Here is a 27,089-nt window from a genome sequence, read left to right as displayed (position 1 = left end):
AGATTGAGCATTCTCGCACTATTCTTTAGCAATGTGCAGTAAATGAATTCATTGTATAATAGAAACTGTTTATTATTTTACTCAAATATTTCTTGCCTTAATTGATTGCTGCCTTTCCAATATACGAACAATTAGATCAAACTGCCACATTCCATGTAATTGTTTAATGGTTCTATGGCTCAATAAATGTTAACATTAAGTATCATATATTACTCCCAAATGTGCATTCCATCTAACATTTAGAAATTCATGTTGCTTATAATACACAGCTAAACATTGAAATACAGGATATCCATAATTTTCATGCCCATTATCACAGAATACAATTTTGCCCAAAACGAATTGACTTAATTTAGCCTGAACATCATTGCATTAGTCATAGAGATTTAAACATATGGTTATTGTAAGAGGAAAATTAAATGTGCATAATCTGTCTTTATTTATTTAACAAATACAAATACACTCAGGCATAACTCGAATATTCATCTGCCGATCATACTTTTCATTATTCAACTACTTCGGTGCAATTTCCTACAATTATAACAACGTATTGTACATATTTAATACATCTAAAGAAGGGTCCCGACCCAAAATGGCACCTATCCATGATCTCCAAGGATGCCTCCTGACTCGCTGAGCTACTCCAGCATTGTGTCTTGTTTGTCAAACATCCGCAGTTCCTTATTTATACATGATTACGTTTTTTTAAATTGTAATCCCGATGAAATATGGTTAGAGCGGGAAGTCATGAAAATAACAATTGATTTGAGAGGCTTCATTTAAATAATTTAATCCATTTGCTTGATTTACTTTATTTACTTTGTTCCCACACCAACCCATTTTTGCCTCACAATTAAAATCCCAAGCCTATGTAGATTTTCCACCTGGCACGAGGAGGTGGTCAGTACAATCAAGCTTGTTATTCATCAACATCTTTCTTTCACCACTGGGCTATTGCTGATGGTAAGACCATTTGTTGCAACCCTTCGAGCCAAATCGGTATGAAGACAGGTCCCGATCTGAAACGTTGTCTGTTCAGTCCCTCCACAGATGCTGCCTGCCTCACTGAGTTCCTCTGGCATTGTTGAGCTAAGAAAAACCTTGTGTGAAAGCATTTTGAGCAGCAACACAAATAAACATAACTCGGTGGTTGAGGGGGGGGGGGAGGAAATAAAAGCAAACTGGCTCTGAACATCTCCTTTAAACGTTGCCTCTTTGACCTCTCTAGTCTTTGACATTTTCACCCGGGAAAAAGGGCTCTGACTGTCTACCCTATCAATGCCTCTTCATTTTAATATACTTCTCTCAGATGTCCCCTCCTCCAACCAACCACAGTTTTCAATATTCCAATTCTCCAGAAACAACTCTGTTCAGTGTAATAATGACACTGTAGTCTTCAGAATAATCAATTCCTAGCCTGGTGCAAATTCCTGATGTGTGTGGGATTGATTAGTAGGACTGGATGTTATAATCCCTAAGATTTCACTACAATTGACATTCTTGGGTATGACCACTAGGTGAATTTGCGACCAATCAGACACATCTTCAGTTGTGTACCTCAACGTCACTGGGTGTTTCGGTCTTTTATCACACAACACCCTCAGTCGAGGCAGGCCCACCGCAGGTTGATCAGACCTGGGTGTGTGTCTTATTGTTAGCCTCTAGATGGTCACGTGGCAGCCCAGACAGCATCTTTCCTCTTCAGCCACAGCCAGTGACTGCTCCGTTCGGCGGCATTGGCAAGTTCTTTTATTGCCATCCTTTGTGCCTGCCCTTTGACTCCTACTTCCCTCAGGTGCCTTGCGGTGAAACTGGCTACAAAGCCCCTGCACCCCACCTCCACTGGACACACCCTTACACTCCAAACTCTCTCCTCTGCCGCAAGGTTTGAATATCGAAGCTTTTTCCTTTCATAAGCCTCGTCCACAGCCTCCTCCCATGTAAATCACGTAGATCGCAAGTCTTTTGAGTAACTATTTTAATAAGTACATCAGTAACAATTAATACACAATTCAATTTGCATAAACATCACGTTTTTTTCGCGATTTCAATTAGATTCTTATTCTGCCTTTAACAAGACAGATCCTTGTAAATAAAACAAATCTTCACAGACTGCATTATCACAACAATGGCATCTGCATTGGGGTAACAAAAGACAGAGAAGTACCACCTCCAGAATGGGGCAATTCAGGCTTTCAAAGCAAAAGGGGGTCTTGGGAGGAGGAGGGAAGTCTGGAATGTTTTTTTAATATATATTTTTCCAGCAATTACGCATTGCAGTAATGAGAATGTGGTACTGACTGTGGGCAATATTTCATCATGATCAGACTAATGATCCACATTATCAAGTGTATAAAAATATTCAGTTAATGGTTGCTGCTTAGCAACTCTCAGTATTTTAGTAAATATTCCAGAAAGTAATCAGAGATCAAGAATCATTTCAGGTCGTTGAAAGTAGCCAAAAAGGACCATTGAGAACTAAAATATGCACAAGGAGTTCAATTTGAGAAACAAATCAAATTGAGTTGACTGTTATATGCATGGGCATGACGAGGCACAGGTACAATGTAAATCTTGCAGCAGCATCACGGGCACACAGACAACACACAAAAACACAAGTAGAAACAAGGAACTGCAAAAAGACTTGCTGGTTTGTAAAAAAATATGCTGGAGTAACTCAGCAGGTCAGGCAGCTTCTCTGGAGAACATGGATAGGTTATGTGTCTGGCCGGGACCCTTCTGCAGACAAAAACATAAATCATACATAAATTCTATAAGTTCATGGCAGTATAAGGGGTCGGCTGTAGTGTTCAGCTTTTCAAGGTGGGATTTGGGTTGTGCAGTTCTGTTCCCAGCAGGTTCAAGAACAGCTACTTTCTAACACCAATTCCTGAACCTGCTGGTGTGCGACAGCAGGCATTTGTACCTCCATGTACAAAGAGGTTAGCTTTGAGGTCCAGCACAAATGAGGAAAGAGAAGTGTGTTGGAGAGGTTGAGGAAGTGAGGTTTGAGCTGAAGTTCCCTTTGATCAAACAGGATGAAACCAGAAGAGTTCAAAACCACTGTACAATATTTAGGTTAATTTGCTGCGAGTTAGAGTGCAGAGTTTGGGTTAATTTTACAGCCCATCCAACCTCTCCGTGTACATCAAGCTCAGGCATGATCCTGGAGAATTTCTTCTGAACCCTTTCCAACTTAATTACACCCTTTCAAAAGCTGGATACACACAGCACTCTACAAGTGTTGTCTCACCATTTCCAACTAAGTGGTCCAGCACATTGAATCAATTGCAAAGAAAACTCATCAATGCCTTGTCTTCCTCAGAAGTTTGAGGAGATGTGACACGTTGCCAAAAACCCATTAGAACTTTGATAAGTGTACGATGGAGATCATACTGGTTGATGACGTCACATCTGGTTTGGTAACACCAATGCCAAAAAACAAGAGAGGTTGCAAAATGTTATGGACTATTGATCTCCTCACTATCCAAGATATCTACCAGAAGGCAGCCAATATCAAACACCCAAACCAGCCTGACCACACTCTCATTTCGCTGCTACCATCATGAGGCTGGGACATATTCCTGAGAACCATTGCCTCGAGGTTTAAGAACAGCTTGTTCCCATCAACTATCAGGCTCTTAAAAACGATGTACAACCATGAAATACGGGTTGCATTGTGTGCTTCGGCTTGCACTATGATGGTTGGTTACCTAGTATAACTGATTAATGTACAATAAACAATACAATAATTTATTTGCTGTATTGTTGTGCTAATGTACCTGCAAAGGCTGTAGCAAGAATGTCATTGTTCCATTCCCAGTAAATATTACAATGAAACACTCCTGACCTTTGAAATGTTTTCCTACCAACTCAAGTTTTACCAAAATTCCCTCAATGAAACACTAAATAAAATGTCAAAGCAGTTGATCTTATCCCCAGTGTGCAATTCTTTGGCCATTTTGGATAAAATCTGTACTGTGCCTTAGAAACAAGCAGCCCTCACAGGACCCAAATTTGGTGAAAAGATAACTGAAAAGTAAATGTACATAGAAAAGTTCCACAACATTGTCCATCGCTTCACTTAAGATGACAGCAGACCAACTAGGGGGCAAATATCTGGAATTTGACAGTTCACAGGATGAAGACACTCCTACGCAAAGCTCAGCTCAGCTAGAGCATGGTCAGTACACGTGACATTAAACTAAACTAGAGGTGCAGGTCTTCAGTACTACAGCAACAATGTTGCCTGGTACCAGTCGGTGTACTGCATCCAGGTTTCTGCAATATTTCATCAGGTTACATAGACCAATACAAATTGTCTGTAGACCAGCTTCTGATAGTAAGGGGATCCCAGGGAAAAAACCAAGGTGGATCATCCGCTCACCACTTCAGTGTTATAAAGACAGAGAAAATGGCGATTTGCGCAGAGCAAGATTCAAACATCCTAAGGAGGAAGACATCATTTTAATTTAGTTTAGTATATACCGCCTGTTAACAGGCCCTTTGGACCACCGAGATATGACGACCAATGATCCCCATTCACTATCATTATCCTACACACATTAGGGACAATTTACAATTTTTACCGAAGCCAAATTAACCTACAAACCTGTACGTATTTGGAGTGTGGGAGGAAACCGAATCACCGGGAGAAAACCCACACAGTCACAGGCAAATGTACAGACAGCACCCGTAGTCAGGGTGCTACCTGTACATAGACCTTGGGTCTCTGGCTCTGTAAGTCAGCAACTCTACCACTGCACTACCAGAGGTGTTGAGAATGAAATTTCTTGCTGGTCTTTGTGTTCTGAAAGATCATTTTAAGTGATGGGAACATAGCCTTAAATTTGTTCGCTGTAATATTAGAAGAACATTAGAACACGCTTAAAACTCTCCTAATCCTTGTATTTCCTTCTTTGGCTGCACATCCATTTATTTCTGACTGACTGCTACAACCAGAGCTGCTCACATTATTTTGCTAGCAGTGATATTGGCTTTGACTGCATGTGATTAGGTTTTATAGCACTCCTCGTAAATGAAATAAAATCTAATTTAAATATACTATTATTCCATGAACAATATAATTAGGTGGTTAAAATTATGTAGTGTAAAGTTACTAATAAAATAATAATATTAGGTTTAAATTAGTTGTCTTTCAGCAGGTATGCTTCCATGCGCAACATGTGAAGGTATTTAATTTCAATGCTGAACTGCTTCGGAATACACTTATGAATCCAGTATAACAAAGAAAGAGTCATAAAGTCATAGTGATACAGTGTGGAAACAAGCCCATCGGCCCAACTTGCCCACACCAGCCAACACATCCCAGCTACACTAGTCCCATCTGCCCACGTTTGATCCATATCCCTCCAAATCTGCCCTATCCATGCACCTATCTTACTGTTTCTTAAATGTTGGGATAGTCCCTGTCTCATCTACTTCCTCTGGTGGCTTGTTCCACATATCCACCACCCTTTGTGTGAAAAAGCTACCCCTTAGATTCCTATTAAATCTTTTCCCCTTCACGTTAAACCTGTCCTCAATTCAAAGCCTCCGAGCTCCGAAGTCGGGTCGCAGCCACCACACCGCTCCGCACTCCAAAGTCAGCCAGCTCCGCGATGGTGAGTCCGCAGGCTCCGCCCTGGAGCACCAGGTCGATTCCGGTTGGAGGCCGCCGGCTCCACGATGTTAGGCCCAACGGCAACGGAGACTCGACAAGGAAAAGGCCGTGAAGAGATTAAAAAGTCCCCCCCCCCCCACACATATACACAGCTAAAAATATTTTTTAAAAACCAAGACATCCACTTAACAGGACAAAAAGAAAAAAAAGACAGACGGACTGCAGAGGCCGTTGCCGACAGGCGCCGCCATCTTGTCCAGAAGTCTTGATTTGAAAGAGTTAAATCAGATGGAATAATTGGTATCCAAAGGATGAAGACAATTTCACCATAATAATTACCAGTTATTGCAGTCCCAATTACATGTGGAAGCTGCTTATGAAAGGATTGCCTTGTACCATTGCATAATGTTGGTGAATCCAAATTCCTAAGTATGATGGCATATCAAGTGGTGACAGTTTAAAAGAAAACAGGAAAATGTACAACCTCATTTGTACAACTTTGATTAGTCAAGACAAGAGTCAAGTCTTAATACAGGTTTCAAGGATTATGGGGAGAAGGCAGGAGAATGGGGTTGGTCAGGGAGAGATAGATCAACCATGATTGAATGGCAGAGTAGACTTGATGGGCCAATGGCTTAATTTTGCTCCTAATACTTATGATCTCATGCCCTAAGACAGGCAATAGATTTATAGTGTATAGATTGCCCAGGAAACACAATTGAAAGTCTTATTTCATGGGCTGCGCTACATCACTTTTTGGAGCAAAGGTTACTTTTTCAAACAGATCCCGTCAGAACATGAAGTGATGTAATACAGCCCAAGTTTTTCATAAAAATAATTTCCTTTGAGCCTGTATTTAACTTTTCCATTACCTAATTTGAGTAAATTCGAAGCAAACGCTTACAGATTAATTCACTTGCATATATAATTTTGTGTATAACTGTTTAACATTCCCCCGCAAAATGATGCTTTAATACATGCCCAAGATCTTGCAACATTTGATTTAATGGTTTGAAGGTTGCTTTGAGAACCGTTAAATGTTTATCGCAGACAACAGGTTTACTTTACTTACCTCTTGTCTCCCTCTCCCGACTGTCTGAAGAAGGGTCTCAATCAGAAACGTCACCAATTCCTTCTCTCCAGAGATGCTGCCTATCCCGCTGAGTTACTCCAGCATTTTTTATCTAACAGGTTTACAACCTTTGAGAATGTTTTCCTTTACAGTCACCTGACCAATGATAGATGGAGGAGTCTCCACATTTAACAATTAAATTAAAGGGAGTTTAAAAGGTAAAAGTGCAGTTTTCAAAAGTCCCTGTCAAATATGTTGAAGCAGTGCCTGATGATAACTTAACTAGGACACTCATGTTTTGTCTTCAAACTTAGGCCAAAAGTAGATGAAGAAGGATTTTTGTTTCCCTCCACCAGAAGCAAAATAAAAGACGAGGGTAGAAATAAGGAAGTGCAGATGCTGGTTTACCAAGGAAAACACAGTAAAATTCAGGAGTAACTCAGCGGTTCAGGCAGCATCTCCGGAGAACATAGATAGGTGACATTTCGGGTTGGAACCCTTCTTCAGACTGACTGTACAAAAACAATTTATTGGGACATTGTTAACTAACTGTAACCGTATCCAAGGCATTCTTTTGCTATCTCACTAAAAAATTGGTTATTTCTCACTAAGAAATTCATGTTTTCAGTACTCTCAACTATTTAGTTCTCTCCGTTATTTCTCTCATTCATCTAACCGTTTTAAATTGTTGATGGTATCTAGAAGAAACTCAGTGCAATTTTTTTTTAATTTCTCTGTGGTTCAGATAGACCAAAAGTACTTTGATCAGACCCATTCAAATAAACAGTGATGAGATTTATTTTTCAGATCCATTTTCAATGGAGAAATTTAAAATTAAGCCTCCTTTGGCACCGGGGTGGTTTTAGAAAATCTCTGGTTGTCCTGCACATCCAATTGCTAAACCAAATGTACATGCAAAATTTCAGACTCCTATTTTGTTTCATTACTGAGGTATGTACAAGACACGGAATTCTATTTTATTAAATGTCATTAGATTATGCTGCTATGAAGCAGTTTATTTTGAATTATAGCAAAGAACAATTAATTCTATTCACTATTGCGCAGTTATCTAGCTTCCTCCTAAAACAAGGCCACTTTCCCTTTCAACCTTGCATCGTCAAAATCTTAATATTCAAGTTCCTTTGAGCTCAATAAATTATCAACTACTTTCTAATTACACTCCCTAATTTTCAACTCCTTATCAATGATAAATTGGATAGATATTAAAAAAAGAATATGGTGTAATTTCACAGATTCTATTGGTTTACCCTTAACCTTTTCTCTTTTGGAAAGCCTGAGAAATGTGTTGAATTTGATTTTTGATTTTATTATTATAATATGTTTTACATTGCAGGGATTAGTGTAACCATGCTGTTTGGTTTGGTTTAATTTTGAGATACATTAATCTAAGTGTTTTAAATCAGTTATAGTATCCTGAAGAACAAATTTGCTATTTCTCCTTGTGGTTCTCTTAGAGATACAACGTGGAAACCGGCCCTTCAGCCCACTAAGTCCGCGCCGACCAGTAATCCAGGCACAGTAATGCTGTCCTACACACAATTCACATGTATACCAAGCCAATTAACCGATAAACCTGTACATCTTTGGAGTGTAGGAAGAAACTGAAGATACCGGAGAAACCCACGCAGTTCACAAGAGAAAGTACAAACTCCATACCGTCAGCACCCGCAGTCAGGATCGAACCCGGCACTCAGTCTCTGGCAGTGTAAGGCAGCAACTCTACCGCTGCGCTACCGTGCCGCCCCTTTTGTTCCAAGCTCAACTATAATCGTACCTACCTTTTGTTGGGAATCGTCACCCATTCCTATCTCCAGAGATGCTGCCTATCCCGCTGAGTTACTCCAGCTTTTTGTGTCTATCCAGTCTGAAGAAGGGTTTCGACCCGAAACATCACGCATTCCTTATCTCCAGAAATGCTGCCAGCCCTGCTGAGTTACTCCAGCATTTTGTGTCGAACTCCCCTTTGATTCTCTTTTGACATTCAATTACATTACAGGGCAAAAATACAGCATATATTTTGGATATGGGAGAGAACCTGAGCACCCAAAAAGGAAACCCAAGGAGAATGTACAAATTCCATACAGACAACAATAGAGATCAGGATCAAATCTGGGTGTCTGGAGCTGCGTCACTATGTTGCCTAGACATGTTACAAATCTCTAATGTGTTTGGATTTCATTGTTTTCCTTCCCCTGTACTAAACTTCAGCATGATAATGTATTTCTAGCAGATTTAAAGAAGGTAGTCAAAATCTTTTTTTAGTTTGGTGATACAGCACGGAAACAGGCCCTTGGGCCCACTGAGACCGCGTCAACCAGCTATCCCCGTACACTAATAGCTCTGTCCCAAGGTACGAGTTCATTCCAAGAGCTCTCCTGAGAATGAACGTAGCGGGTACGTCGGAGCTCGGGGACATCTCTTAGCGCCAACGGCAGGTACTCGGGAAGACTCGCTAACGGCAGGTAAGCAAGGGAAGACTCGTGAAGATTTTTCAACATGTTGAAAAATATCCATGAGAGCCCCGAGTACCGACGAGTGGCCATTACCATAAATCTCCAAGTTCGGATCAGGGCAAACTCGGGAGAACTCTTGGAATGAACTCGTACCACGGGACAGGGGTTTTACACTGTCCTACAAACACGAGGGCCAATTTACAATTTTTCCAAAGCCAGTTAACCTACAAACATGTACTTGTGTATGAAAGGAAACCGGAGCACCCGGAGCACACAGGTCATGGGGAGAATCTTAAACCTCTGAATAGACATCACCCATAGTCAGGATCGAACACAGGCCTCTGGCACTGTAAGGCAGCAACTCTACCACTGCGCCCTTACTTTAATTGTGGCTATTTTTTTTTTTTTAAGATTTAACTTTGGTATTTGCTTAGATTCTCTCAATATGAAATTTTTGAATTGTTGACAGACTCACAGAAAATAATTCACAATTGGCATCAGAGGTATTGTAACAAAATCTCTTGAAGGTAACTTTTAATAGCTGCAGCAACATCTGCTGTAAATGATTTAGCAATTGTCACAGACCATTAAAGATCATTAATGAGTGCATATAAAGTAGTTGAATAGTGTATTCCATGGGCAAAGCTCATATAGGATACAACATTCCCAGGATACACAGGAATCCATCAGTTTGAACAACATAGAAATTAAATATAAAGTGCCGGAGTAATTCAGCAGGTCAGACAGCATCTGTGGGGGAATAGAAACAGGCAATGTTTCGGGTCTGGACCCTCCTCGAGTCTGAAGAAAGGTCTCAACCGGAAATGTCACCTGCCCATTTCCTGCACAGATGCTGCCTGACCTGTTAAGTTCCAACAGCACTTTGCATTTTGTTCAATATTCCAGCATCTACAACTCCTTGCAAGGCATTTATATAACCAAATTTTGTTTCCATTGGCTCTAGTAATGGGTTTATTTATAAAATGGACGCATCTTTGTATTGTTTCTCTATAAAAAAAGCAATCAATTTCCAATAAGCGAGACAGCATCATATTTAAATCTCGCATTAAACACGTAGAACTTTTAAATTAATAGGTCAAGAAACTGCCAAGTTAGAGCGACATTTGTGAATTTCACCTTCCGGTTACATTTCATTTTTCCAGTACATATTATTTAAATATACCATTGAGCATTGTGCAACTTTACATTTACCACTACATTTATAAATTTGACTGAAATTCCAGAGGTCAATTTGAAACAACGGACAACAAATGCAGAGATTATTCCAGCCTGCATGAGCTGCAACTTCCACATTTTGGATTTCATTCTCTTACTTCCCTCATGGCAAACTTCAGACCAATGTACGTAATCTTGCGCGCAAATACTAGTCAGCTGCTACATCAGTTTAGTTTCCACGAGTGTCTCGAGTCCACGGCGACCACGGGGTACATTAGTTTTATCCTACACACTTGCAACAATTTACAGAAGCCAATTAACCTACAAACCTGCACATACTTGGAATGCTGGAGGAAACCAGAGCACCCTGAGAAAACCAACACGGGGTCACAGGGAGAACGTATAAACACCGTACAGACGGCTCCCGTAGTCAGGATTCAGGATTGAACCCGGGTCTCCGGCGCTGTAAGGCAGCAACACTACCGCCACGTCAATGTGTCACCTGGTCCTTATTAATTAGCAAAGAGATCAATTAAAAACCTAAACCCAACAAACTACTCAGTCAAGGTTGTAACTACATTCTCCTGCTAAAATCAGCATACTTCTTCAAAGCAACGCACCGTACCGGATACACTTCAAAACATTTCTGTGAAATCCCTCAAGATCATAAATTACTTTGTTGATGTCTTCTTGTTTGGGGTCCAGAGGCTGTCTCATCCTGTCATCAATATAGGTATTAACACTGGCGGCAAAATGTTTTATTCTCAATTGTGTGCAAGCTAGAATAATGGGTCTGTTGTTTAAGAGAAGAGGAGGAATTTTTCTCAGACGCAAAAATCTGACATTTCCTATCCCAGAAGGCTGAGAATGCCAAATCATTGAATATATTAAATAGATGTTTAAAATAATAATCTATAAAGACTATCAAGGGTCACAGAGAATGACAAGAATGTGGGAGCCGAGGCAGAGGTCAAACCAGTGTGATTTTCGAGTTGCAACCAAAACGTCACCCATTCCTTCTCCCCAGAGATGCTGTCTGCCACGCTGAGTTACTCCAGCATTTTGTGTAAGCCAGCATCTGCAGTTCCTTCCAACAGTGTGATTTTTCATGGACAGAGGAGCTGGTTTGAGGAATCAAGTGGCCTGCTCCTGCACACATTTCAAATGTACTAACTTAATCGGTTATTTACAGAGGTTTCCGATGCATTTATTTTCTCCGTTTTTGCATCCACTGGAGAGGGTTTAGTGACTTGGAACAGAGTTGTGACTGATTTTTAAATAGTTATGTACTTCTGCATTTGCCTCAAATTGTTTCAGTTCCATACATCAGTTACTAATGCAGCAGCTACCAAGGACCTTTAGGAGTGAAAAAAATAAAATTATTAGCCTGGATAGTGTGAAAGTGGGGAGGATGTTTCCACTAGTGGGAGAGTCTAGGATCAGGCCATAGCCTCAGACTAGAAGGACAAACCTTGGAAAAAGTAGAGAAATAATTTATTCAGTCAGTGGGTAGTGAATCTGTGGAATACATTGCCACAGATGGCTGTGGAGGTCAAGTTTGGGTGTCAGGGGGTTATGGGGCAAAGGCAGGAGAATAGGGTTGAGAGGGAAAGATAGATCAGCCATGATTGGACGGCAGAATAGACTTGATGGACCAAATGACATAATTCTGCTCATAGAACTTGTGAACATGAAAAAGCCACTGCACTATTGCCATCCCCACCATTCAATGAATAAACACATTCCATGGGAGACTTTTCTATGATCCCAACACAATAATGACCACAGTATTTCGTGAAGTATATGCCTGTCTATCCAAGTGCACATAAATCTTCAATTATCTTCCCAGCCTGAAACCCATCCAACTCTTCAATACAATGTTCAATTGAAACAATGGGAATTTTAGAATTACAGAAAACTGCTACTTTGTAACATGTCAAAACGTTACTTTTAACACCAGAGGTACGATTCCTATTTTTGTCACATTTATTTAAATAAAGTCCTTTGGAACCGTGAAAAACAGCACTAATTGGCATTTATTTCCCAGTTTTAAACTTTAGTACAATTATGTTAATTTCTAACATTTAATGAAAACAGAAGAGACTGAAATGAGAACATGAGAAAGGAAACAGGACTTTCAATAACCATTCAGAATTGTTCTGGTAGAAATTGGTACAATACGGCTTGGAGAGACACAGTGAAAGGTTAGTGGTCGTATATTTGATTGGTTCAAATATCCAGAAAGCAAAGCAAATAGGACCATGAGGAGGTTGGCATCATGAGTGTTTTATTGTCGTATGTCCCAGACAGAACAATGAAATTCTTCTCTTGCAGCAGCACAACAATATATGTAAACACAAGAGCTCTGCAACTAACAAAAAAAATCCCAACATTTTCCACACACACACACACACACACATATATGCATACACATAAAAAGAAACAATAATAGTGCAAAAGGACAAAACCAAGGCTCGCAAGTCTATGTCGTTCAGTGCTTATTTGTAGTCTTTAATAGCCTAAGAGTAGGGAAGAGGCTGTTCCTGAGCCTGGATGTTACAGTTTTCAAGCTCCTTTATCTTCTTCCCGATGACAGCACTCTGGCTCTGGGACTCGAGCTGTGAGGCTCTAGCAGCTGCACCTCACCCTTAAAACAAATAATGTGCACCATTTTACATCGAGCATGTCAACCTCCCATGGCTTTTCACATTGAATCACAAGGTATACATCATGCAAGATGCCAGAGATAAAATGATTGAATGATCATCCAAATTACTCCTTGATCACATTCCTCACGTGCATTGATACATGTAAACCACAAATTTGATTGGATTTGATAATATTTAAGTAATCAGTTAATTTAATCAGAAAGAAGTTTCAAAAGCCTTATTTGCATAAATATTGTTTGGCATACAAATTCCCGAGTATACTTCCAAGAAGCATCATGTTTCATTTTAGGAAATTACACCTTCATAAGGAACCTCTCAGGAGACTAAAGATGGCTGGCCTTCTGTTTAGTTAAGAGATAGAGCTGAAAAGGCCATTTGGCCCACCGTGTCCATGACGACCAGCAATCCTCGCACACCAACGCGCACACACCAATGCGCGCACACACACACACGACAATTTACAATGACACCAAGCCAATTAACCTACAAACCTGTACATCTTTGGAGTGCAGCAGGAAACCGGAGATCCCGGACAAGACACACGCAGGTCACGGGGAGAAAGTACAAACTCCGTACAGACAGCACCCGTGGTCAGGATCAAACCCAGGTTTCTGGCGCTGCAAGGCAGCAACTCTACTGCTGCGCCACTGTGCTGCCCAGTACGGACAGTACTTTTTTTAAATGGCAAATTATGAGATGTACATTGGAAGCAAAGGTCCCATTTCTTTTAAAAAACGCATACAGACTATAATTAAACCAGTTGGACTTTTAATCCTTCTATACCGTCAAACATGGGATGGTTCAAGGCCCCTTCACTCTTTCCTTGAACAAGAACATTGAAGTTATCACAAAGAAAGCCCATCAACACCTACTTTCTCAGAAGATTGAGGAGGTTTGGCATGTCAACAAATACTCTCTTGAACTTCTACAGACATCTGATAGATAGCATTGACTGGTTGCATCACGGCCTGGTTCACCAACTTGAACACCCAGGTACGAAGGAGGTTACAAAGAGGTGGGCACTGCCCAGTTCATCATGGGTACTGACCTCACCAACATGAAAGGGATCTGTGGGAGACACTATTTCAGAGACAGCCAGCAATGACACACCACCATCTCATTTCATTTTTTTTTTTTTAAACTATCAGAAAAAGATATAAAAGTCTGCAAACCATGACCACCAGGTTCAAGAATAGCTCCTTCTCATCAGGCTCTTGATAACTAAATTTATGTTTAGTTTCTTATTGTCACATGTACCAGGGTAGTGTGACAAGTTTTTGCTTACCATTTGAAAAGCAAAAGCAATAGAAACATAGAAACTAGGTGCAGGAGTAGGCCATTCGGCCCTTCGAGCCTGCACCGCCATTCAATATGATCATGGCTGATCATCCAAATCAGTATCCTGTACCTGCCTTCTCTCCATACCCCCTGATCCCTTTAGCCACAAGAGCCACATCTAACTCCCTCTTAAATATAGCCAACGAACTGGCCTCAACTACCTTCTGTGGCAGAGAATTCCAGAGATTCACCACTCTCTGTGTGAAAAATGTTTTCCTCATCTCGGTCCCAAAAGATTTCCCCCTTATCCTTAAACTGTGACCCCTTGTTCTGGACTTCCCCAACATCGGAAACAATCTTCCTGCATCTAGCCTGTCCAACCCCTTAAGAATTTTGTAAGTTTCTATAAGATCCCCCCCTCAATCTTCTAAATTCTAGCGAGTACAAACCTAGTCTATCCAGTCTTTCTTCATATGAAAGTCCTGACATCCCAGGAATCAGTCTGGTGAACCTTCTCTGTACTCCCTCTATGGCAAGAATGTCTTTCCTCAGATTAGGAGACCAAAACTGTATGCAATACTCCAGGTGTGGTCTCACCAAGACCCTGTACAACTGCAGTAGAACCTCCCTGCTCCTATACTCAAATCCTTTTGCTATGAATGCTAACATACCATTCGCCTTCTTCACTGCCTGCTGCATCTGCATGCCTACTTCTAATGACTGGTGTACCATGACACCCAGGTCTCGTTGCATCTCCCCCTTTCCTAATCGGCCACCATTCAGATAATAGTTCACTTTCCTGTTTTTGCCACCAAAGTGGATAACCTCACATTTATCCACATTATACTGCATCTGCCATTCATTTGCCCACTCACCCAGCCTATCCAAGTCACCTTGCAGCCTCCTAGCATCCTCCTCATAGCTAACACTGCCCCCCAGCTTTGTGTCATCCGCAAACTTGGAGATGTTGCATTCAATTCCCTCGTCCAAATCATTAATATATATCGTAAATAGCTGGAGTCCCAGCACTGAGCCTTGCGGCACCCCACTAGTCACTGCCTGCCATTGTGAAAAGGACCCGTTTACTCCCACTCTTTGCTTCCTGTCTGCCAGCCAGTTCTCTATCCACATCAATACTGAACCCCCAATACCGTGTGCTTTAAGTTTGTATACTAATCTCTTATGTGGGACCTTGTCGAAAGCCTTCTGAAAGTCCAGATAAGGTTCTCCCTTATCCACTCAACTAGTTACATCCTCGAAAAATTCTATAAGATTCGTCAGACATGATTTACCTTTCATAAATCCATGCTGACTTTGTCCAATGATTTCACCACTTTCCAAATGTGCTGCTATCCCATCTTTAATAACTGATTCTAGCAGTTTCCCCACTACCGACGTTAGACTAACTGGTCTGTAATTCCCCGTTTTCTCTCTCCCTCCCTTTTTAAAAAGTGGGGTTACATTAGCTACCTTCCAATCCTCAGGAACTACTCCAGAATCTAAAGAGTTTTGAAAAATTATCACTAATGCATCCACTATTTCTGGGGCTACTTCCTTAAGTACTCTGGGATGCAGCCTATCTGGCCCTGGCCTACGAACCAAACATTGTCTTGGGTTGCATTTATGATTTGGGGCTTTTTTTGCACAAGTATTGTGGCTATAACTTGATTGTTTAAAAAAAAAAATTTTTTAATCTATGTGCATTGTGTTATATACCTGTTATGCTGCTGCAAGTCAGAATTTCAATATTTCATTAACGGACACATGACATTTAAACGCTCTTGAAGAACTCAGTCAGTCCCCTTCCAATCTCCTTAATTTGGCTGAATGTCTTCTCATTAAAACATTTTCTCTTTCAACTTCTCCGACTTCCTTCAAATCAAACGGGGTCTCTGTGGGAACTAGCATGGGCTTCAGGGCTCTCATGAAGGATGATACCGCACTGTACAAGTAGTATGACCTATGCAAGGTTATCAGGGATGCCAAGAGAGACTGCCAAAACAAGCTGGAGGCTTAATTTAATCGAGTGGATGCCAGGCAACTGTAGCAGGGCCTGAATACCATCACGAACTACAAGTCAAGGTCTCTGGCAACGATGCATCTCTGCCAGATGAACTCAATGCCTTTTATGCCCATTTGGAGCAAGCCCCATACACCTCTATGGCCAAAGTCGGATTTGCTCTCACAAGGATAAAATCTTGGAAAGCTGCCGGACGAAATGGAGACCCTGGATAGGTTCTGAAAACCCCAAGGAAAGTAAAGGGACCTGCCTCAACGTCTGAAGGGTCTTGGCCCAAAACGTCACCCATTCCTTCTGTACAGAGATGCGGCCAGTCCCGCTGAGTTACTCCAGCACTGTGTGTCTATTTTGCATCTTGTCTCACTGCCCAATAGTTGTAACATCAGCTACAATTAAGTGCTTTGAAAGATTGGCAATGGCCCACGGTTGCATTAAACTTTAAAGCAACCTAGAACCCCTGTAATTCACTCACAGAAAAAAAGTCTATGGACAACCCGTATTATATTCAAGTATGGATCACCTTGAAACCAAGAACATCTATGTCAGGATGCCTCTGTCTGATGAAGAGTCTTGACCTAAAACTTCACCTATTCTCTTTCTCCAGAGATACTGCCTGACCCACTGAGTTACTCTAACATTTTGTGTCTATCTTCAGTTCCTTCCTACACTACTCAAAATGTTATTGTTTGACTGCAGCTTACCTGTCAATACCCGAACAGCCTTCTCCCACATTCGCACTTCACATTATTCATTTCCATCTCAAACAAAGCATTACAATGTCTATTACAAGCCATAAAAAAGCGACAGAAAAAGAGCAGGAATAACACAGTGGGTCAGTCAGCATCACTGAAGAACATGGATAGGTGACGTTGAGTCAGGTTCCTTCAAAAGCCACCTGTCTATATTTTCCAGAGATGCTGCCTGCCCACTGAGTTACTCCTCAACTTTGCATCTCTTTTTGTAACTGGCATCTACAGTTCCTTGTTTCTACATCTATTGCAAGCCACTGACTCCCACAGCTTTTTTGTACAACACCTCCCATCCCCTTTCTTCTCAGGACTCCAATTGATTTGCAGAATTTCTAGCCTCGGCTGTGTCTTTAAATATCCTTTGTTACTTACAGTAATTGGGAGTCGGTGGTGGCCGCTGCGAGACGGTTGCCCTGCCAGCAGCGTGTTAGTCAATTCTACTTTTTTTTTTTTTTTTTAGTGTCCAAATGTTTGTTTTAATGTTTCTCAGTGTGTCTTGTGTGGGCGGTGGTGACGGGGGGGGGGGGGGGGGGGGGGAACCCCTTTCGGTCGCCTCCTCTAAGGAGAGGCAACTTTTTCCATGTCTCCTCCCTCTCGGCCTAACACGAACGATTGGTGCGGCCTTTCCTGGAGCCGGGCCCGGAGCTTTAGCAGCGTGACCTTTTCATCGCGGAGTGGGCGAGCCCTCGCCGGGGATCGCCAGAAGGGAGTGCTCCGATCGCTGGCCCGCGGCAGCCTGAAGCCGGTTTCCAGAGCTTTCAGCTAGGGCGGCGTCCAGAGCCTGGGATCCCTCGTTGGGGACCCCAGAGGAGAAAAGCTCTGACGACGCCGGCCTACAACATATTGAAGCCGCGGACTGCGGTGCTTCTAACCGCGGGCGCCGCGGGGACTTACCATCGCCGGGAATCCCTGAAGAGCTCCAACCGCCGGCCAACATCATCTTCAAGCCGCAGTCTCCGGCAGGGAAGCAGCAATTCTGGACTTACCTTGTCTGTACATCCGGCCGTCCGCAGCAGCCACTGCGGAGGTTTATGGTCCTGACCATGGGGAAAAATGGAGGAGGACTGACTGAACTTTGTGCCTTCCACCACAGTGATGAATGCTGTGGTGGATGTTTGTGTTACATTTTTTATTGTGTATTGTGTGTTCTTTATTGTACCGCTGCTGGCAAATTCATTTCACTGCATTTCATGTATGTAGACGAATAAATTGGACTATTACCTATTGATTGACAGATCTTTCAACCTCAAACTGCCCCACCACCTTTGCCAAGCCTGCAATGATTGTCAGCCTTCTTGGGTGCTCAGGTCTGAGGTGGAGTTTGAGACAACAACATTTATCAATCAGCTTATAATGACTCATTTTATAAATAGTTCAGCAGCATAACTAAAAACTTTGACACTGAAGCACGTGCCAGTTTACTTATATGTGGTAGATTGTAATCCTGTTTCACAGGATCCCTGTGAATTTTTTTTGCCCAATTACAACTTAACAGGTATGTAGGAGAGAAGATTTTCAAGAAAACATTCACACTTAAAATCACAGGGAAACAGGGAAGAGGGTGGAAAGCACAAGGATTGAAATTCTAATAAAACTTGCAGTGACTTTTCTTTTTCTTTTACCTAAAAGCAGAATCTTTACAATATTTCCAACTTGAACGCTTTATTTCTGCATCGTGTTTTTAAATAGATGCTAACAACACTGAAATGTTTAAATTATAAACTCAGATGATGCTGTATTTCACAGATCTTCAATAAAGATGTAGCATCATGAGAAATTGAAGTACGAAGTACACAAGTACAAGATGTCCTTTCCACCTGTACTTGTCAAGAACAAATCACCCAACCTAACCTCACTACATAGGTCCACAACACTATGAATCATAGCTCTTCAAGTACACATTCAAGGGCCTCTTAAATGTGACGAAGGTTTCCGTCTCTGCCATCCTTTCAGGGATTTAAAACCAGAACCTCCAGTACTGGGTGAAAAAGTGTCCCCAATCTCCTCTCTTATCCCTTACGAATCACTTGAATTCTGTTACTATGGCTTGTAACACTTCCGAGAAAGGAAACAGATCCCTTTTTACTCTATCGGCACATTTATGAAGAACCCTTTAGCCTTCTCTGTTCCAAAAACATGGTCAACTTATCAAATCTTTACAGAGTTACGATTTTCCCTTGTTGGCAATATCCTCAAAACATTTCAGCATCTTCTTGAATGCAATGACAACTTTCCTGTAATGTGATTAAACAATTTTAATTACTCCAGTATTTTTGGAATATACTCGCACCAGGCAAGATAAGCATAGTAATCTCTCAATAGGGCAAGTGCACAGCATACACATTCACCAAATTCAGTGAGTGCACCAAAATCTTGTTTCAGCAATTAATTCAAATTACTTCATAATGATTTTGAACAAACAGAAGGCCATTTGTGATGGGTTTTAAGCTTGTCCCAGTGATGGTTCATGCTCCACACAAACATGAATACTGGTTGAGCGTCTCCGACATCTGTTAAATAAGATGAACGGCGTCAATGAAGCTCAAAACTACACAGCGAATAAATAGGCTTTTTGTCCCATTTTCCCCCAGAAGCTGGCTGATTGGCAAATAGTAGAGTGAAAACAAATACAGGTGGCGTGGAATTGCGGGGGAATTGATGGGAAAAAAGGGAATGTTGTAGTTGTGGGCAAGTCTGCAAAGCTTCCAGTGCAGTAATAACACAATTTGGCAACAAGTATAGCAAGAATGTTAAAGCTGGAAGAAAATAGGCTTCTTTCACAAGGCTTCTTTCACAAGCCTTCAGATTTTCAATTCAAATATATGAGTCAGTGTCTAGTATTAATCGCTCAATGTGCAGATTCCATAAACGCAGTACAGGCATTTAGGAACACGGCAGCAAAATAATGTACAAAAAGGAACTACAGATGCTGGTTTACACCGAAGATAGGCACAAAAAGCTGGAGTAACTGAGCGGGTCAGGCAGCATCTGTGGAGAAAAGGACTTCTCCAGAGTTGCTGCCTGACCCACTGATGAAAATGATGCAGTGCTTTCTGGATACGACATTCAGAAGGACTGTCAGAAATGTTCTTGTTGTTCAGAATCAATTGCATTCAGATCTCTGTTTGTTCCACACTTTTGTCAAGATTGCATCCAATGGAAGTTTCATCTGCTGCTACAATTAAATGCTGCAGGAATTGATCCAGTTTTTCCAGCCTTTCATCTACACCATCATTAGCCATAGGTTTGATTCAGTATCTTCAGTCTCTTCTGAAAGTTTATTATTTGCAAATGGTTTATAATGTTTAAGCATTTTATGACCTCCGTCAACTCAATTGATGGGCCGAGCAACGTATAGTTTCTTGTGATAGGGAAGAAATGCAGATGCTGGTATAAACCGAAAATAGACACAAAATGCTGGAGTCACTCAGAAGGTCAGGCAGCATCCCTGGAGAAAACAAATAGGTGATGCTTCGGATCGGAACCCTTCTTCAGACTGAAAGATATAGGCGGCCAGAAAACAGGGCCTTCAACAAGGCAACAACACTTCTTGTCTTTATTTCCAATCAGAGTACCAAGGTCTGATGTTTTATTTAATTTAGTTTGATGACTGAAAGAGCAGAAATCTGTGTATGCTACACAACACATTATAGTTCCCACCATTAAATATGGTGTTAAGCTTAGGTTTAGCAACTTGAGAACTAGAGAGGAAGACAATATCATGCTTGGGCATATAATCATAGCATGCAAGGTTGCTCTGGACATCTTCAAGTCATCAGCCCATGTCCTGCTGGCTTGATAGCCCATGTTGGGATCTATTTCCAGGAGAACTTGCCAAATAAAATGCTGACGTAATTAAAAATTACCATCTTGATCAACACCAGCAACAAAAAAATAAATATTCTCAACATCTTCACTAATTTTAGTCAACCTGTTTTGACATGCTTTAAAAAGGAAAATAGTTCAAGATGGTTAAACTCTTTCTTGTTGCTGCTGCTCATTTGTATTACCATATCATTATTGTATCAATGTGTATTATCTGATAACAATGCCACACAAAAGAATGTTGGCACAAAAAAGCTTGGACTAAAATGGTAGTTTTAAGCAGCTTCTTTATAATGCATAGAGTAAGTAATTGCAAAGCCTCTAGTCCAGGCAGCTGAAGGACAAGTCATCAATTAAAATCAGGGAGGCACAAGAAGCCTATGGGTGTCAGGGGTTATGGGGAGAAGGCAGGAGAATGGGGTTAGGAGGGATAGATGATTGAATGGCAGAGTAGACGTGATGGGTCAAATGGCCTAATTCTGCTCCTATCACTGATGACCTTATGTCTGAATTGGAATCACGCAAGGATCTCTTCTAACCAGAGATGCTGCCTGTTCCACTGAGTTACACCAAAGATAGACACAAAATGCTGGAGTAAACCAGCATCTGCAGTTCCTTCCTACACAAGCACATATAGAGAATGAGAACACAAACAAAGTTGCAAAATGCAGAGCTGCGGGACACATCCAGCAAGGCTAGCCTTGCGAATGAAGAGAGAAAACCACAGTACCACAGAGAGAGGATATGTATTAGAAATGACCAGTTCTGACACAGACAGAGAAATATAAATATCTACAGTTGTAGAATTCAGGACCACATTGCGAGCATTGAATGCAGCACAGTAGATTAGAGAAAATGAAAAATGTGGCAACTTGGAAATCCATTGCTGTTCCATTTTAGCCACTGGATCTAAATTCTGGAACAGCGCTGTGAGACTACTTTCACCAGAAGGACTACATTGGAAGACGACAGAGACTCGCTGTCATTTCTCACGGATAATTGGGGGACACAATAATCTAGGCAATACATAATAAAAATATAAATAGCAGTTTTGATAACTGTAACAATTTGGAACTGTTAACGTATAATAGACTTGCAGAGATATTTGCCACTGCCCTCAATTCAAACCAAGCCATTAAAATTACTTTTTGGCTAAACTACAAAACTATTTTCCTTTCAAATCTATCATCACTCCTTCTTAATCATTTTCTGGGATTAATCCCAAATCAGTTACCATATTCAATATCAAATGAATCAATGGTACAGGCGCTACAGGATGAATGGCATTCTGCACAATTGACCAAGTAAACGATGCAAGGCCTTCAGGCAGCATCAGGACCAGCAACAACTGGGTCTATGGTGTCCGACACCATGACTCCATCCTCCTGTTCCATAATTATCCGGTTTCTACCGATCCGCATCTATGCAGGTGATTCCATGAGCAACCCACATATTGCAACTTACCAAAACCTTAACTTGTAAACAAAGATGATATTAGAATAATACCAATTATTTTGGTAGCCCAACCAGTTACAAGCCATTTTTTGCAAAAACGAGTTCTGGATAATTACTTTGCATTGCATGTTAAGTTAGAAATAAGAAGTAAGAAGTTGAGAACAATTTAAGCATACAAGCTAGGTAGTGATTCCACTCTACCTCACTTTTGTGATTCAAATACTGCGTAGCATTTTACTTCCAGCTTAACATACAATGTAAAGCAAGTGTTAACATCCCACTTTTAAACGTTAAAACATTCACTCACTCATAATGGTGTGTTCCTCTTCATGAGATAGATGTGGTTCTGTTCTGCAATTATTTATCCTGAGAGGAGAGTTCGTGCCCTATATTTAAAAAAAAAAGTTATATAGGTAATAGTGATTAGACAAACATATTTCAAACTGATTCTATACAGAAACAACAGCCACAACTGAATATGGTCACCCTGTCATAGGAAAGATGTTGTTAAGCTGGAAAGAGTGCAGAGATTCACGAGGATGTTGCCAGGACTTGAAAGCCCGAGCTATACTGAGAGGTTGTGCAGGCTAAGACTTTATTCCTTGGAGCGCAGGAGGATCCTCGACTTCCTCATCCACAGACCACAGTCTGTTCGTATTGGTGGAAATGTGTCAGCCTCGATAACAATCAGCACGGGAGCACCTCAAGGCTGCGTGCTCAGCCCCCTGCTGTACTCACTCTATACCCATGACTGCGTAGCGAACCACAGTGCGAACTCCATTATCAAGTTCGCTGACAACACCACTATTGTGGGGCGTATCACTGATGGGGATGAGTCAGAATATAGAAGAGAGATCGAGCAACTGTCCATATGGTGCCAGCGCAATAACCTGGCCCTCAACACCAGCAAAACCAAGGAACTGATTGTGGACTTTGGAAGGAGTAGGAGGGGGACCCACAGCCCCATTTATATCAACGGGTCAATGGTTGAAAGGGTCACGAACTTCAAATTCCTGGGCGTGCACATCTCTGAAGATCTTTCCTGGTCCGAGAACACTAACGCAATTATCAAAAAAGCTCATCAGCCCCTCTACTTCCTGAGAAGATTACGGAGAGTCGGATTGTCAAGGAAGACTCTCTCTAACTTCTACAGGTGCACAGTCGAGAGCATACTGACCGGTTGCATCGTGGCTTGGTTCGGCAATTTGAGTGCCCTGGAGAGGAAAAGACTACAAAAAGTAGCAAACACTGCCCAGTCCATCATCGGCTCTGACCTTCCTTCCATCGAGGGGATTTATCGCAGTCGCTGCCTCAAAAAGGCTGGCAGTATCATCAAAGACCCACACCATCCTGGCCACACACTCATCTCCCTGCTACCTTCAGGTAGAAGGTACAGGAGCCTGAAGACTGCAACAACCAGGTTCAGGAATAGCTACTTCCCCACAGCCATCAGGCTATTAAACCTGGCTCGGACAAAACTCTGATTATTAATAACCACTTTCTGTTATTTGCACTTTACCAGTTTATTTATTCATGTGTGTATATATTTATATCATGGTATATGGACACATTTATCTGTTTTGTAGTAAATGCCTACTATTTTCTGTGTGCTTAAGCAAAGCAAGAATTTCATTGTCCTATACAGGGACACATGACAATAAACTCACTTGAACTTGATAAGGGCTGATCTTATGAAGGTACATAAGATCATGAGGGGAATAGAGAGGGTGAAAGCAGTCTTTTACACAGTATATAGGAATAAGAACCAGAAGACATAGGTTTAAAGTGAGAGGGGAAAGATTTAATTGGAACCTAGAGGCAACTGATTTTCCACACATGGGTATATGGAACAAGATGCCAGACGAGGTAGTTGGGGCAGATACTATAACATTTAATAGATAGTTGAACAGGTACATGGATATGAAAGGTTTAAAGGTTTTGGGCCAAACGCACGCATGTGGGATTTGTGTAGATTGGGCATGTGAAAGTTGGGCCAATGGGCCTGCTTCCATGCTGTATAGCTTTATGACTCTATATGGGAAGACAAAGCAATCGGGACAGCCAGTCTTTGTTGCTTGCTCATTCTTGTATTAGAAAATAGGGAAGAAAATGTTATGACTGTCATATACTTTGACCACTGACTGACTTGCCTCACACCGTCGCCTTTTGGGAACTGTAGAAGCGCCATCAACCAATCCCTTCTGTCATATCTGATCCAAATCATCTACTTATTTACACAAATCCTCGATTGAAATTTTACAACAAATACCAAAACCCTGGTATTTCCCAAACACTTGCAATTCTGAGAATTCAGTGAGAAAACCCTTGTGTTCACAGGGTGAACATGTAAAATCCACAAAACCACCAGAGTTCCCACCCAGCTGCTGGAACTGAGGCAGCCAGACTGAACAATGAAGCATGTCTCTCAGATGTTGAAATCTACAATCCTGTTTTACACTGCCCTGAAGTAACCGCTGGTTTTCTGTGGATTTCAGAACAGTTGCCGTGTTTCACCTTACAATAACAAAGAATACACTTCAATTTGTAATCTTCTGACAAAGGATTGATTGCTTATAATAAAACTAGGGACAGCATCCGAAAGATTCAACCTTAATTTATTTTCATGAACTGGACTTTTGGTTTTGTAACTTTGAATCCCATTTAACTCCAAGGGGAACCAATGAGCCCAGGTTAGTACAATGAGCACAATTTTTAAATCCTTGAGCACTAAAATCCACCAAGCCTTTGTGTTTCCCCACTGCAAGATCTCTTGTGCATCACAGATTTTCTTTGCTCCACCCTTTACTACCATGCCTACACTGGGCAAGCTCCATGTTCCACAGTTCCCTCATGAAAGCTTTAAATCTCACTAAACCTCAACAAAGTGTTCAAAGCAAAATTCAATCAATAACCAAGCTAGTCGAAATTACATCCAAACTCAAAACAAACAAACACAAGTTTCGCCTTTATCTAAACTGTTTAGGAAACAAACATCCTTCCGTTTAAAGCTAAAGCACTGCACTCTTCTTCTTTTTCAGTATTAATTTGCGATTGTTAATGTTGATGTTTGTTATTCAACTTGCTTACCAAAATTCCTTGGTCCCGTGTTTAAAAACTAGATTATTTTGTGCAAGATCTTTAAGAGGTTCGCGTCCATTTCCACTCCAGAAAGAAACAAGGCGTTTAAAGGACTTGTGTTTTGTTTCTTCCTGGTTGTTTTCTCGCAAAGCAGGTTCGCAGCAGGAGTGACGGGGGATGAATGGCTCAGGCCACAGTCTTTTGGGAAATTGCAATCTGAGAGAGGGTTGGGGGGGAGGAAAAAACTCCCAGCTCAACTTTCAGGGGAACTTCACAAGAAAGTTAAACACAAAAATGCAGGTCTCAGTCCTTCACAGGAAAGTTTCTTTCTTTTCTTTTTTAAAGCGTTTTTATATTGTGGGACCGACACACCATCCCTGTAAACACATCCGCACGTTTCACAACCACGATTCTTTGTTTTTAAAAGTCTGTTGAGAGTTAAGCACACAAATGAAAAGGGGGAAGAAGAGAATAACTCAGTATTCACACAGACCCGGACCATGGAAATGAAATCACCATCTTCTGGAAATTTTAAAAAAACACGCGAAACTTTTTTTACCCAAACAAGAGGGGGACAAAATAAAATAAGTCGGTTTAACTAACAAGCAAACGATTAAAATAAAATGAAAATAAATCAGAAGCGCTCTCACTAACCAATTGCCAGCACACTGGATGGTATTAATGGCGCGGGCCAACCTAACTTGGCTGCGGGGGGCGGGGAACGGAAGCGGCGGATGATTGACGCGGGACACGGCCACTGAGGAGAGAGGGAGAGGCCGGATGCCCACCCGCCCAGCCAATGGCAGCGTGGGAGGAAGAAGGGGGCGGGAAGAGGCATCAGGGTAGGTTGTACCTCCCGCCTTCCTTCCCTCCCAACGGACGCCCGCCCGCCCCGCTAGGCCGCGGTAGTGTGAGGCGCCCAACGCGCACAACCTTTAAACAACCTCTCCCTCTCTCCCACCCGGCTCTTTTAAACACACTTAAAAAAGTAAGTTTTATAATTTTTTTAACAAGAAAAGATGAAGTTATTTTTTTCAAGAAAAACAAAACTTTTTTTTCTCTTCACCTTTTGAGGGGTTGAGTTTTTTTTTCTCCCGCCCTCAGCGGTGGAATGGCGGCCGGCGCGGCATTTGTGTGGTTCGTTTGCCGCCGCCGCCTTCTCTCTCTCTCCCCCTCCCGGTGGCGGCGATAGCGGCGGCTGCTGCTGCTGGGGAGGTGAGAGTGGGGGTGATGGCGGCCGCACAGAGAGAGGGGGGCAGGGAGGCCTCTCTGGGGCTCGCTGCTGATGGTCGGTCTGCTGGTCGGCCGGGAAGGAGGGTGGTAGACGGACGGACGGACGGCCCGGGACTCGCCAGCTGGCGGGGGCTCGGCTCACACTGCGGCTATAGGATCTTTGCTGTGGCGCGCCGGTTTACTTCCGGGCCACTGGGCAGTGAGTGTCACATCAACTCACCTGGGACATGGACACGCTCCACCTGGCGCTGGCTACACTCCAGCCCGCTCCTCACCGCCCCCCTGCAAGCCTGGGGACGGGGAGACTGGACTCTGGGTGGGATACTGGGAGGTTGGGGGGTCTGTGGTTGTGGGGAAAGTTGGAGGGAGTGGGAAATTGGGGTCTGTGGTGTGGGGAAGGTTGGAGGGAGTGGGAAATTGGGGTCTGTGTTGTGGGG

At 42.0% G+C, this 27,089-nt stretch overlaps 1 protein-coding gene across 4 annotated transcripts in view; it reads right to left on the bottom strand.

The window, feature by feature from the left end:
• Positions 1 to 26,865, bottom strand: part of usp6nl (USP6 N-terminal like) — a 140,746-nt gene extending 113,881 nt beyond the window's left edge. Inside the window, exons 1-3 of one of the 4 annotated variants that reach the window (XM_033040135.1) lie at positions 26,486 to 26,865; positions 22,649 to 22,727; positions 21,790 to 21,795 (exon numbers count right to left, since the gene is read on the bottom strand). In XM_033040135.1, coding sequence (XP_032896026.1) covers positions 21,790 to 21,795; positions 22,649 to 22,652 — 10 coding nt within the window. In that variant the 5' untranslated portion in view covers positions 22,653 to 22,727; positions 26,486 to 26,865. Of the gene's footprint in view, positions 1 to 21,789; positions 21,796 to 22,648; positions 22,728 to 25,428; positions 26,149 to 26,485 lie in introns of those variants that run through there. The other 3 variants (XM_033040134.1, XM_033040133.1, XM_033040136.1) reach the window with 3 other exon arrangements.
• Between the last annotated feature and the right edge of the window lie 224 nt (positions 26,866 to 27,089).

This window comes from Amblyraja radiata, chromosome 21 (genome assembly GCF_010909765.2).
Source record: "Amblyraja radiata isolate CabotCenter1 chromosome 21, sAmbRad1.1.pri, whole genome shotgun sequence".
In the NCBI taxonomy this organism is placed as follows: Eukaryota; Metazoa; Chordata; class Chondrichthyes; order Rajiformes; family Rajidae; genus Amblyraja; species Amblyraja radiata.
Note: the sequence above shows the minus strand (reverse complement) of the source record. Positions and strands in the feature narration are given on the sequence as shown.